Consider the following 13,038-nt stretch of genomic DNA (forward strand, 5'->3'; position numbering starts at 1 on the left):
AACAAACTATCAAGCAACCGTGGCTGTTAGTTATCTTCCTCTCTTTCAACACCACAACGATCAGGGACGGACCTTCAGACAGCAAAGATGTCTGCAACCTCTTCTCACCACGTCGCCGTCCTAGGATGTGGAGTGATTGGTCTTTCTACTGCGCTTGCAATCCTCGAAGGTCAGCAGAAGAACCCAAGAGATCGCAGAACTCTGGTTACGATCGTTTCGAAGGAAGTTCCTGATCTCGGCCACGGAACTCAGCATTCAGCTGTGTATGCTAGTGTGTGGGCGGTAAGTCTGAGCTCGATGCTGAGGCAGCAGTCAGAGGTGCAGGGGATGCTGATGTTGCTTTTTGGTCTTGCAGGGCGGTCATCATGTGAGCGATGCTAAAAGTGAGCGAGAGCTTCGTGAGTACAGAACTCAAATGCAACAGATCGATTTTCAAAGCGTCTCTGACATCTCATCTTTGATGCTCCCCATGGCAGGTCACGACAAGATCACTTTCGAGCGGATGAGCAACCTCACTCGAGAACGTCCCTGGGCCCGCCCGGCATCTTCCTCACAAACTTGTAACCCCAAGCCGGTCCTTCCGATCACCGACAAGTCCTCGGGTTTTAGCTCGCATGGAAGTCAAAGGGAGCCAGAGCCGCTTGTATGGGTCCACCAGACTGAGCTGTTCGAGACGGCCAGTAGCTCACAAGCTTTCCCGCGGTCTCCTTACGAAGGCGTCTTGGACTGGTATCCTGACGTAAGTGTTCCAACGTTCTCGGACAGCTTTTTGCATCCATCAATTGACTCAATGATTGCATTTCTCTTCCTACCTTCCAGTTCAAGCCGCTCCCATCGTCCAGCCTCACAGACGGGATCGGACATGGCTGCACTTTCTCAACGATCGACATCAACGTCCCTGTTTACCACCGGTGGCTGCTGCGTCGCGTCATCGATCTCGGAGGCCGACTGATCGTTGCCGAAGCCAAGTCGCTGCGACAAGCCGTTTCCATTGCTTCCTCATCTACTGCTCCTACAATGCTCTGTAAAAACCCTTCGCAGTGGAGGAATGTCGGAAAGGTTGGTGTTCTAGTCGCGAGCCCAGGTCTTGGAGCACGTACTATCGGAGGCCTCGAAGACAAAGCTGTGCACCCGCAGCGAGGTCAAGTCGTTGTCGTCAACGCTCCCTGGCTCTCCACAAGCACTTCATTGTCCTCCTATGCTCAGAAGCCGCGACACAAGATTCCTGGCTTCTCAGTGATACGACCGCAAGGCGGGAGGGAGGTGTACGTGATTCCGCGTGGAGACGGAACAGTCGTTTGTGGAGGCACTCGCATAGTGGACGATTGGGACCCGAAACCAAGACCAGAGACGACAAAGAGGATCCTGGAAAGATGCATTGCACTTGTGCCGCAGCTCGTCGATCCAAATAAGACTACGGGATTGACAAAGCCAAGAGTTGAAGACATTGATGTTGTAGGCGTCAATGTTGGACTTCGGCCAGCGAGAAGGGGCGGCGCCCGGTTGGAGAGGGCACTTCAGGACATCGATGAGGTCAAGGTGATCTACAACTATGGGTGAGTCTCATTAGCTCACAGGCTGCCATTGCCAAGACTGAAATTACATACTAACAAACCAAACATTGATGGCGTTCACTGTGTGAACAGATACGGCGGCGCAGGATACCAAGCGTCTTGGGGTGCAGCGTTGGACACTAAGCAGGTATGTAGTATGCTCACCCATAGACTCAATGCTGGCTCATTTTCCTGACGCTTGCCTCTTTCTTTCTTTTCTCTTCGCAGCTCGTCGAGGAAGCACTTGGAAAAGGCGATTCAAGATCATCAACACTCGTTCGGCCTTCCAAACTGTGATCTCCTCGAGTGTGCAATATACATTTCTTCTTCATGGTACTGCAGAGACTATACGCTCGCTTGTGAGTGATAGTCTGACTCCTTCGCATGTGCTGAGAATGTTCAGCTTTGAGACTGTTGGCACGGGTGAAGTACAACCATTGCTCTAAAGCTTGACAAGAAGGTCGACTTCGTGTCGGTGAATTATGGTAGAGCCAAGCCTCCACTCAAACTTTTTGCGGAAGCCGCGAAAAGCGCCGCATGGGCTGCTTGGACCCTGTCTACTCTTTACTGCCATCCTTGCACACGTCAACACCTACAATCCCTATTCGAAGACAGCCAGAATGTCGACAACAAGACCGGATCCGGTGACGCCGTTCGCGCTCAACACGCCTTTATTCAACAAGCTCGCTGGCAAGCGCGTCGTTCTTGCAAGCTCAAGTCCGCGACGAAGGGAGATTCTGGCTACTGTCGTATGTGATCCTACTCAACCGGCGAAGATAGAGATCGTGCGAAATGTTTACTGACAATGATGATACTCGTGTTGTGTTCAACAAGGGTCTGGTACCGGAAATTGTTCCAAGCACATTCGAGGAGAACCTGCCGAAGAGCGAGTTCACTGGTGAAGGAGTGTATGAATATCCCGTCCAGACAGGGTATAAGAAGGTGAGTGCTATCCAGGGCGCTGATACATCATGACTCTGATCAGAAGAATGCTGATGTGGAACCCTCACTCTGTCCTTCTCTATGCGGCTGCAGGCGCTCGAAGTGTACGAAAGGCTTGTAGTAAGTCTTGATTGCTCCGACCGGGAGGGTATGGCTTATCCCTGAAGGCGCTTCATGCTCACATACCGATCGGTCGCTCGACGACAACAGAGAGAGAACCCAGAAGATCCACCAGACTTTGTCATCTCTGCAGACACGGTCGTAGTCAAGGACGAGGTCATTATGGAGAAGCCCGTAGACCAACAGGACAATTTGCGCATGCTAGCTGATCTCAACGGAAACAAGGTATGTCACTCGCCATTATGCTCCCATTCTTTACTTCAATGGCTGATTTCTCTTTGCTATGTCTACTCAGTGTGAGGTGGTGACTGGCGTGACGGTGATCTGGCCCGTGATTGAGGCACCAGGTTTCCAGATGAGGTACGTACTCCCTACAGGCTTGCCGCTCTGAACGAAGCTCCAAAAGAGTCAGAACTGAACAACGTTCTCCACCTTCATGAAACGCAGGTCGCTATGCGAGAAAACGTTCGTACGATTTGCAGACAATCCCTACTCATTGCTCAAAGCTTACGTCGACTCAAAAGAGGGCATCGACCGCGCTGGTGGTTTCGCTATACAGGTGAGTCTCTAGGTTCCGACTCTTGAAAGTTCCAGTACGCTTTGGGTCAACTCACTGACGTACTCTCTCACCGGATCGATTCTTCTCTCCGCAGGGCCGAGGCGCTTTGCTGGTACGAGCGATTGAAGGCGACTACAACAACGTGGTCGGTTTCCCTCTGTACAGCTTCAGTGCTTGGTTACACGACCTGATCGAGAACGAAGAGCTGGATATCGTTGAAGATGTCTGATGTCGAGACCTCAATATCCCCGCCGTTGACTCTGCAGGCCTCCTCTTAGAACATGCAGAACTTTACCAGGAAACCTACAATCAAAACAAAGTCCTGAACACTCGCTCCTGTCTTTAGTCCGAGAGCCTGAACCTCTGCATTTGTTCTTCCGTCTCCTTCCGGTCTCCTCCTGAGATGCTATTGCCAACTCTGTGTAGATGGCGGTAAATCAATCTGAGAAGAACTCCTTTTGCGTTTCGATCTGGGAAGAATGGCAGCGACTTATATTGGAGAAGTAGTTGCGAAAGTAACACTAGTCACATGGAAGCGATTGTTGACTCCACGCGGTTCCTCGCTGGTTTGAGCCGCACAATGTCTCGGATTTGTGCACGAGATGTGCGTATTTATGCCTGAGGACGCTTCTTGCCCTGTTGAGACAAAGTGACGAAGAAAGGCGAGTTTAGAAGAGGCAAGGGTCAGTACTGCATGTAGATACGAAATGGTTTCATGGCGAGAAGTTTTGACGGAGAGATACGTACGACAGCCATGTTGTAGAAGCCGACGGTGGTACCGTACATACCGACACCGAAGAGGGTCATGAAAAGACCCATGTAGAGCCTCGAGCGCGGGAGACGCTGGAAGACGGGACGGGAGTCGGCCTGGAGGGCACGCTGACGCTCAGGGACAGTGTTCCTTTAAGAGATCGAAACACAAAGCAAAAAAAAGCTGTCAGTTCTCATCTCCTTTATCCAAAGTATTATGGCCGTGCGGGGGTCCTAGTCTCGTGAAAGCAGCGGAGCATACGATTCGTTCATGATTGCGAATCGCGAGATCGTGCTGCTATGCGAGCTGCGTGAGGGCTGGGCGACGGAGATGCTCACTTGCGATAAACGAGGGCGTCCATTGTGATGATGTATCAGAATGTGGTGATGACAACGATGGAGAATTGTTGGTTACCGTGTTTGATGGTGTCCACGACGTTGCAAGCAGCTCCAAAACTGCCAAACCCGTTTATCGCAGAAGCGTTCGCTTCCGAGCGCTGTGTGGGTTGAGCCGGAAGATCCTAGCTCTGACAAATTCAGGTTGAAAATCTCGCGCGCTCAAACCCATTCGTGCGAAAGTGATCTGAATACAATAGAGTTGTTGAATATCCCTGGCCTAACATTTACGAAAAATTGTTTGGACCCTTCGTAAGCCGACGGAAGTCGTCGGAGTTGAGGTTTCATGTCTCGCAAGACCTTCTTCCAAAACACACTCACATCCGCCAACGCTTCGAGAGTTCATTTGCTTCGAAGTGAAGCAAGTGCGATAACTAATTGAATCGCACTTGACGCTGGCTCATCCGCTTATGGAAGCCTATTGGAGGTAACAAGTGTGCCGACGTTGATGTTTGAGGTGAGAGACTGGCCGGACCCTCGTCTGGTCAGCCAAGCTTTTGCGGCGAGATTGACGGTCCAAGTGTTTGGCGCTGTTCTGCACCATAGAACGCATACTGACGACTATGCAACATCGTTTTCGCGACCGGAAAGACAGATCGACGAAGCGGCCAGTGCTCTGATCCGATATTGTTTGGAGAACCGGACAATGGGAACAGTCAATGCTGATTTGGAGAAAGCATGCGAAGATTCATACGATTGGTCTGACTCAACCATGGGCGAAGCTAATTTGGTGACCTGTGTTGTAGCAGACTGAGAAAACTGTGTCGCATGATGAGCTCAGAGTGCGCTGGCCTCGGTTTTCCGTTCAAGCAAGGACCCTGAAAATTCTGGGAGGGCACGCAAACCCGTCCTCAAGTGTGCAGCCAGCAACTATATATCAGCCAAAGTGTAAAGAGATGTTCTGTGGAGAAACAAGGCCTCACCCACACAGACGCCACAGTTAATCACGACGGGACCCATACTTAATGTTGTGCTTCGTTCGACAGTCTAGGAACGGGAATGCACAGGTGAAAGTATAACTGTGGTTGCGGCGGTGCGGTTAAGTAAACAAGATCCGACCGTTTGCGCGTGTGCAGATCGTGACAGCTGCAAAACCACGGCTTTGCAGAACAAAAGAACATCATGAAAATCCTTGCCGTGGGAGCCGTGTTGGAAGTTGGAATTTGGGCTGTGCTTGGCATCCAATTTCCCCCGCGCCCCTTTCCAGACAGCTGAGAAACAAGTTCGTTGTACAAGCGAGCTGTCCAAGATTCATGCTGAAACACATACACACACACACACACAAAAGAGAAGGCGCTCCCTTGTGACCATCCGCTGACCACTTTTGTCGGATCCCCCTCCGAACACAGGTTGCCCGAGGCACTAGCTCTGTGTTTGCTTGCCCGTACTGAGCTAGAGGTCTGAGACGGTTGCACAAAGCCATTGTCTTCGCCCCAAAACACTGGTCTCTTTTTCCATTTGGAAGCAGCAAAGGTTCAACGTTAGGCGGAGTTGGTCGCACAGTTCGAGGTTCTGTTGTTCTCAATCGAACAGCCGATGACCCTGCTCTGTTGAAGTTTTCGAGTCTCAGTCGATCGTCGCTGTGCTACTCTGCAGTGCGGCTCTGCTGCTGCTTATTGCAGATGGAAAGCCGCCCACCCCCTCAGAGGCGCTGTCCTCCCTTGTTCTCTCAGCGTAGGTTCACAGCGCTTCCTGACCGCTGCTGTATGACAGAATGTCGGCAAACCCACCACAGCAATCTGTTGATTATCATTTCGTGCCTCCTTGGGCGTAGAGCGGCTCATCGAGTTGCTGCGACAACCTATATACTGAGCCCCCCTCAAAGCCACCAACTGCCTTCCTCGAACTTTGTCCCCTCTCATCAACATCCTCCTTCGCCGTTTCAGCCCCTCCTGCCTCCACGATCGCATAGACTCAATAGGTGTACACCGAGACCTCGAATAGAACACTCACCTATCACGTTTCTCTTGCGTTCTTGTTCACCACATCTACGGCATATATGGGCTCGTTAGAACGCATAGACAAGGCATCATATTCGACACAATGACACGAAAGCGCAATGCTGTCGCAGCAGCAGCTGCCACTCTCGCTGCAACAGTCGCATCCTCAATGGCAGCGACACCAGGGGGCAGTGAGATCGTTGGCTCCTCTGCCGTGTCCGGCATGATGCTCTTCAACAGCGCACCTGGCAAAGTCGTGATCCTAGACAAGACCGAGGGCAATGCAGCTCAGATCAATGGCCACCCAGCATGGGGAGAGGAATGGGACACCAACAGCCGCACCGGTCGTCTCATGAATGTGATCACCAACACCTTCTGCGCAGGTGGCATGTCGCTCGGCAACGGCACTTGGGCTGTCTTTGGAGGTAACGAGAATGTCGGTCCAGGTGGTAACTCGACCACACCTCGTTTCAACGCCACTGCACCTTACTATGACGGAGACGGAGGCGCTGCTGCTCGCTTCTACACGGCCAACTCGCAAGGCAACGCGGACTGGGATGATGGCAACCACTACATGAAGAGGCGTAGGTGGTATCCTACCGTTGAAGCGCTTGCTGACGGTACATTGTGGGTTGGTGGTGGTGAAGACTACGGTGGATATGTAGCGGATGCTGGACAGAACCAACCCAACTTTGAGTACTGGCCACCAAGAGGCGATGCTATCAACATGGACTTCCTCACCCAGACTCTCCCCATGAACCTGTACCCCTTGGCATGGCTCATGTCTTCAGGTCGACTTTTCGTCCAGGCCGGACAAGATGCGATCCTGTATGACCTCGGCAACAACTCGGTCGTCAAGAACTTGCCATCGACTACAGGACCCATGAAGGTTTACCCGGCTTCCGCCGGTGTCGCTATGTTGCCACTGACGCCAGCCAACAACTACACGCAAGAGGTGCTGTTCTGCGGTGGTGTGCAGAGACCACTCAATGAGTGGGGCAACGGTGCTGGACCTGCCTACAACCCACTAAACATGCCGGCAAGCAAGGTTTGCGAGCGCATTACCCCAGAGGCAGACAACCCGACATGGGAGCAGGACGACGACTTGATCAACGGTCGATCCATGGGTACTTTTGTCTACTTGCCCGACGGCAAGTTGTGGTTCGGGCAGGGCGTGCGTATGGGCACGGGAGGCTACTCGGGACAGGACTACAATAAGAACCTCGGCATCTCGCTTGGTGACCATCCCGACTTCCAGCCTATGATTTACGATCCAACAGCATCCAAGGGGTCGCGCTTCTCAACCGATGGCTTGGCTCGCATGCAGGTTCAGAGGATGTACCACTCAACTGCCATCTTGCTCGAGGATGGTTCCGTGCTAACCGCCGGCTCCAATCCTAATGCCGATGTGAGCTTCGACAACCCGGCCAACTACACCAACACCGAGTACCGTCTGGAGCAGTGGTACCCGCTGTGGTACAACGAGGCCAGGCCAACCCAGCCCAATGTCACGCAGATCGCCTACGGTGGTGGCTCCTTTGATGTCTCTCTCTCGAGCTCGGATCTCTCGAATAACATCACCAACATCAAGACTGCCAAGATGGTCATCATTCGCTCTGGTTTCGCTACGCACGGTGTCAACTTCGGCCAGCGATACCTCGAGCTTAATTCGACCTACACTGCGAACCAGGACGGCAGCGTTGGTGGTACGCTTCACGTCTCCATGATGCCTCCAAACGCGAACATCTTCCAGCCGGGACCTGCAATGGCTTTCCTTGTGGTCAACGGCATTCCTTCGCGTGGTCAACACGTCATGATCGGTACTGGACAGCTTGGCGACCAGCGCGTCACTGCTGGCACTTCCCTTCCCGCATCGCAGGACCCGCCGGCACCCAAGACCAGCAGCAACAACGGCAAAGAACCAGGCTCCGGATCCAACACGGGTTCGCTGTCAGGACGGCCCAGCAGCAGTAGCACGCTGTCTGCAAGTATTGGTGCTTCGTTTGCCTTGGCAGCTGTCTTGTCTGCTGTGGGATCATTTGCTTGATCTCTTCACAGCGACTTTTATCTGGATATAAGGAAGGAAAATGGAAAAACGCCTAATGTTGCACCATAAACTGTACAGTCCCTGTGTGTAAGTTTGAGGACAATCGGGTAATTTCCTAATTTAGCCGGATACCCCTCATTCGCGTCGTTGTCGTCATTAGGGGGTTTCAGTTTTTTTTAGTTGAAGTTTTTCGTATGATTGATGATGATGATAATAGTGAGAGAGAGAGAGCGAGGAGAGAGAAGGAGTCTATATATACAAAAGAAGAGCAGCAGAGAGCCGCATCGACTGCGGAGCATAACAAAGCATTTGTCTTGAGTAGGTTGTGACACATGTGGTCTGTGCTCAGATGCTCAAGCCTTTTACTCAGCTGTAAGCACTGCCTTCACCATCTTTATGCTTTGTGTAGCTTTTATCTACTTCAACTCCCCCCCTCAACAGCATATGTACCCCATTCATTATGCTGTTGTTTCAAGGTATATCCTCCATTCTTTAACATCATCGCATAGCTCAGGGACTCCATTTCATATGCCACTGCCAGTATTTGTAGGTGTAGCCCAGATCTTGCTTGCTGCATTGCCTGTCTCCTGATTGGCTTGGTGAGTACATCTGCCAAATTCCTTGTGGTGTCCACATACTTGATTTGCACCCTTCCCTCTTGAATGTTGTTATGGATGAAGTGATACTTGGTGTCAATGTGCTTAAGCTTCCAGTGCTGTGCTGGGTCTTTACTAACCTGTATGCAACCAGTGTTGTCTGAGTAGACCATTGGGGTGCCTGTGGCAATGCCAATCAAGCATAGCAGCTGCTTGAGGAAGAGCACCTCACATGTTGCTTCCATGGCTGCAATGAACTCTGCCTCGACAGCAGACAATGATATGCATTTTTGTGTTGCTGACTTCCAGGCTACCAGGTTCCCATACACTAATGCCACTGACCCCAATGTACTCCTTCTCTGAATGGTGGCATCACTCACCCAGTTTGCATCACTATGCACAATCAGTGGCTCTTGCAACATATTTCCCCTATAAACTAATCCAACATTCTGTCATGGGCCTGGATGCTCAAGAAGCAGGAGAGTCACTGGTTCATATGGAAGGAGCACAGGTATCGAAGATCTAGTCGATACCAGTAGAGAGCATGGTCGTAGTGCAGTCTCCATGGAGACCATGGACTCCTATGGACTCACATGCAAAGGAGAACTGAGCCACATGCGAGGAGGGCCAGGCACAGCCACGAGGAGGACCAAGCTCAAGGAGCAGGCACAGCCACGAAGAGGACCAAGCTCAGATGGTTACCACTCAGGGGCTCGAGAGACAAGTGTATAGGACACTAGCAGGCAGGTCCTGAGGAAGAGGAGCAGTGTCGAAGGAGTCGACACCAGGTCATGAGGAGGAGGAGCAGTGTCGAAGGAGGCGACACCACTCAAGAGGCACAGGGGTGCCAAGCAGGAGAGGCCCCTGAGCAGTACTCGATGAAGAAGGTACTCTCTGGAGAGAGAGCAGGAGCAGCATTGCTGGCGATGCTGTGAAGAGGTATATAACCATGCTTTCTCATCATCATAGGTCAAGTGGATCTTCATCCACTCTACTCACCATAACTAGTTATCACTTCAGCATAAGTATAAATTAGTTTCAGTCAGCATAGCAGCAATCTATCAAGGTTGCTCCTCATCATAGTGTGTGTGTTGTATCACCACTACCTGATGTCCGAAGGCGCCCATAGCAGGTTAGTGGTCCAGATCAAGATAGAACCAAAGGCAGTAGTCCACTGCAGTCCAGGGATCACTTCAAGCATCAAGTCAACACACTGGACACTCATGTTGACGCCACCAACCTTATCACCAACACCATCAACCTCATTATCATCAACACCCACCAACCTTATCACCAACGTCATCAACCTCATCATCATCAACACTCACACCAGACCTTGGTGTCATCATAGCATTGATATTGATCGTGCCGAGCTACCCCTGAATGGAGTGTCCACAGAGGTCAGCCGAAACCTATGATAGTATATACAACAAACACCACCTGCTGTCACTGCGCAACTTGATAGTCACCGATACCGAGACAATAGCTGTCGCACAGTTTGATAGTCACCAAGTATCTCAACAGACCGACCTGGGTTTCAGGCACGAGACCCCTGACATTAGAGTGGATCGTTCAAGCAGCTCCTCATGATCACCATGACGGACCCAGACCTCAACAATAAGCTCGATAGACTACTCACTCTATTGGAAGCACAGCTAGAGCTTACCAGACAGGGTCATCGAGAGGAACGATTACAACGAGCTCAACTGAGCAGGGAGGAGACAATGGACCTCTCTCACTCAGAAGACCAAGCAGGAGGAGGAGATGAGTCTATGATAGGAGACCCACATACTCCTACTCTGGCTCCATGACCAAGATGATCAGTCTCATTCAACCTGGATGAGCAGGAGGATGTCAACTACAAGAAGTATGCTTCACCCATGGGACCAAGATATGTCAAGTCCAGGGTGGATCCATATAACAAGAGCAGGACAGATCACTATGCTCTTGATCAGGAGGAGGACTCTAGCATCATGGCAGAGCTTAACTGGTCAAAGCCCATCGCCACCCCCTTTCCAAAGTTCAATCCAGGAGACATGGAGATCTTCATTCTAGAAGCCGAAGCATGGTTTAAGTTCAACCAGGTGTATGAGCAGACTGTCAGGGGTCTCGCGCCTAAAACCCAGGTTGGTCTGTCGAGATACTCGGTGACTATCAAACTGTGCGACAGCTATTGTTTCGGTATCGGTGACTATCAAGTTGTGCAGTGACAGCAGGTGGCGTTCGTTGTATATACTATCGTAGGTTTCGGCTGACCTCTGTGGACACTCCATTCAGGGGTAGCTTGGCACGATCAATATCAATGTTATGATGACACCAAGGTCTGGTGTGAGTGTTGATGATGATGAGGTTGATGGTGTTGGTGATGAGAATGGTGATGTCGATGATAATGAGGTTGATGGTGTTGGTGATAAGGTTGGTGGCGTCAACATGAGTGTCCAGTGTGTTGACTTGATGCTTGAAGTGATCCCCAGACCGCAGTGGACTACTGCCTTCGGTTCTATCTTGATCCAGACTGCTAACCTGCTATGGGCGCCTTCGGACATCAGGTAGTGGTGATACAACACACACACTACGATGAGGAGCAACCTTGATAGATTGCTGCTATGCTGACTGAAACTAATGTATACTTATGCTGAAGCGATAACTAGTTATATGGTGAGTAGAGTGGATGAGGATCCACTCGACCTATGATGATGAGAAAGCATGGTTATATACCTCTACTCAGCATCACCAGCGATGCTGCTCCTGCTCTCTCTCTCCAGAGAGTACCTTCTTCATCGAGTACTGCTCAGGGGCCTCTCCTGCTTGGCACCCCTGTGCCTCTTGAGCTGTGTCAACTCCTTCGACACTGCTCCTCCTCCTCATGACCTGGTGTCGACTCCTTTGACACTGCTCCTCCTCCTCATGACCTGGTGTCGACTCCTTCGACACTGCTCCTCTTCCTCATGACCTGGTGTCGACTCCTTCGACACTGCTCCTCTTCCTCAGGACCTGCCTGCTAGTGTCCTATACACTTGTCTCTCGAGCCCCTGAGTGGTAACCATCTGAGCTTGGTCCTCTTCATGGCTGTGCCTGCTCCTTGAGCTTGGTCCTCCTCGTGGCTGTGCCTGGCCCTCCTCGCATGTGGCTTGGTTCTCCTTTGCATGTGAGTCCATAGGAGTCCATGGTCTCCATGGAGACTGCACTACGACCATGCTCTCTACTGGTATCGACTAAGTCTTCGATACCTGTGCTCCTTCCATATGAACCCATGACCCTCCTGCTTCTTGAGCATCCAGGCCCATGACACAGACTAGGATGATCAACCACATGGGTGCTCAACTAGAAGGGACAGCAAGAGAGTGGTGGACCTCCAAGCTCCATATTGATAGAGCTAGAGAAGGAAGGTTGTTCAATGATTGGCACTACTTCACAGAGTGACTGTCAGAGCAGTTCAACCCACACAATGCTAGGATGGAGGCATACAACAAGCTGTTGGCTCTCAGACTCACAAGTGATGCTCCTGGTGCTGCCACACGTCATGTAGAGCAGTTCAGAGACTTGGAGGGACAGGTCAACCTAGATGACAACGAGCTAGTGATTGATCTCTTCAGAGGAAGTCTCACTCGCAGCATACAGGAGAAGTTTGAGAGGAATCCACCTGGGAAGAGATGGGAGTGGTATCGAGAGGTCAAGGAGATCAATCAACAGAGGATGCTACTACAGCAGTCCTCAGCTAGACACTCACTCCCAAATGCCATGTCACCTCCACTAAGAACTGGGTCTCAGCCAAATCAAAGTTCGATCCCCATCTGTCAACCCACTCAACCTTATCCAGCTTGATCACCAGCACAAGTAACTACACAAGCAACTACACAAAACCTAAACCAACCCCTTCCTCATCAACCCACCCAAACCTCGAAGCAAGGAAGCCCTGCTCCATCAGGTATCAACACCTGTCATGTATGCAAGGGTATCGGCCATTGGGCCAGAGACTGCCCCAGCAGGAGGGTAGACCCTCTTAGCTCTCGACCCATGGGACCAAAGGTTATGGTCACCACAGCAGACCCCTTCGAGGAGGCCACTGACTCAGGAGATGGCCACACAGGCAGCACTGAGATGGGTGACCCCAAGGCCATGGACCTCAGCTCAT

General features: G+C 51.4%; 4 protein-coding genes across 4 annotated transcripts; 3 read left to right on the forward strand and 1 right to left on the reverse strand.

Moving 5' to 3' along the window:
* Positions 1–87: 87 nt before the first annotated feature.
* On the forward strand, positions 88–1,850 carry UHO2_01934 (uncharacterized protein; the record flags this gene model as incomplete). The annotated part of the gene is made up of 6 exons (XM_041559371.1): positions 88–282; positions 356–398; positions 477–739; positions 820–1,556; positions 1,647–1,701; positions 1,782–1,850. The coding sequence occupies 6 exons, from the start codon at positions 88–90 to the stop codon at positions 1,848–1,850; spliced, it is 1,362 nt and encodes a 453-aa protein (XP_041415305.1).
* A 323-nt stretch (positions 1,851–2,173) lies between these two features.
* On the forward strand, positions 2,174–3,403 carry UHO2_01935 (uncharacterized protein; the record flags this gene model as incomplete). Its single annotated transcript, XM_041559372.1, has 7 exons — positions 2,174–2,302; positions 2,388–2,495; positions 2,589–2,615; positions 2,706–2,840; positions 2,911–2,975; positions 3,063–3,174; positions 3,269–3,403. The coding sequence occupies 7 exons, from the start codon at positions 2,174–2,176 to the stop codon at positions 3,401–3,403; spliced, it is 711 nt and encodes a 236-aa protein (XP_041415306.1).
* A 383-nt stretch (positions 3,404–3,786) lies between these two features.
* On the reverse strand, positions 3,787–4,286 carry UHO2_01936 (uncharacterized protein; the record flags this gene model as incomplete). The annotated part of the gene is made up of 3 exons (XM_041559373.1): positions 3,787–3,810; positions 3,922–4,075; positions 4,264–4,286. 3 exons carry the CDS (start codon positions 4,284–4,286, stop codon positions 3,787–3,789), a joined length of 201 nt encoding a protein of 66 aa, XP_041415307.1.
* Positions 4,287–6,363: 2,077 nt separating this feature from the next.
* UHO2_01937 (putative glyoxaloxidase 3) lies at positions 6,364–8,307 on the forward strand (the record flags this gene model as incomplete). The annotated part of the gene is made up of 1 exon (XM_041559374.1): positions 6,364–8,307. The coding sequence occupies one exon, from the start codon at positions 6,364–6,366 to the stop codon at positions 8,305–8,307; it is 1,944 nt and encodes a 647-aa protein (XP_041415308.1).
* Positions 8,308–13,038: the final 4,731 nt, after the last annotated feature.

This window comes from Ustilago hordei (genome assembly GCF_900519145.1).
Source record: "Ustilago hordei strain Uho2 genome assembly, contig: UHO2_contig_03, whole genome shotgun sequence".
NCBI lineage: Eukaryota > Fungi > Basidiomycota > Ustilaginomycetes > Ustilaginales > Ustilaginaceae > Ustilago > Ustilago hordei.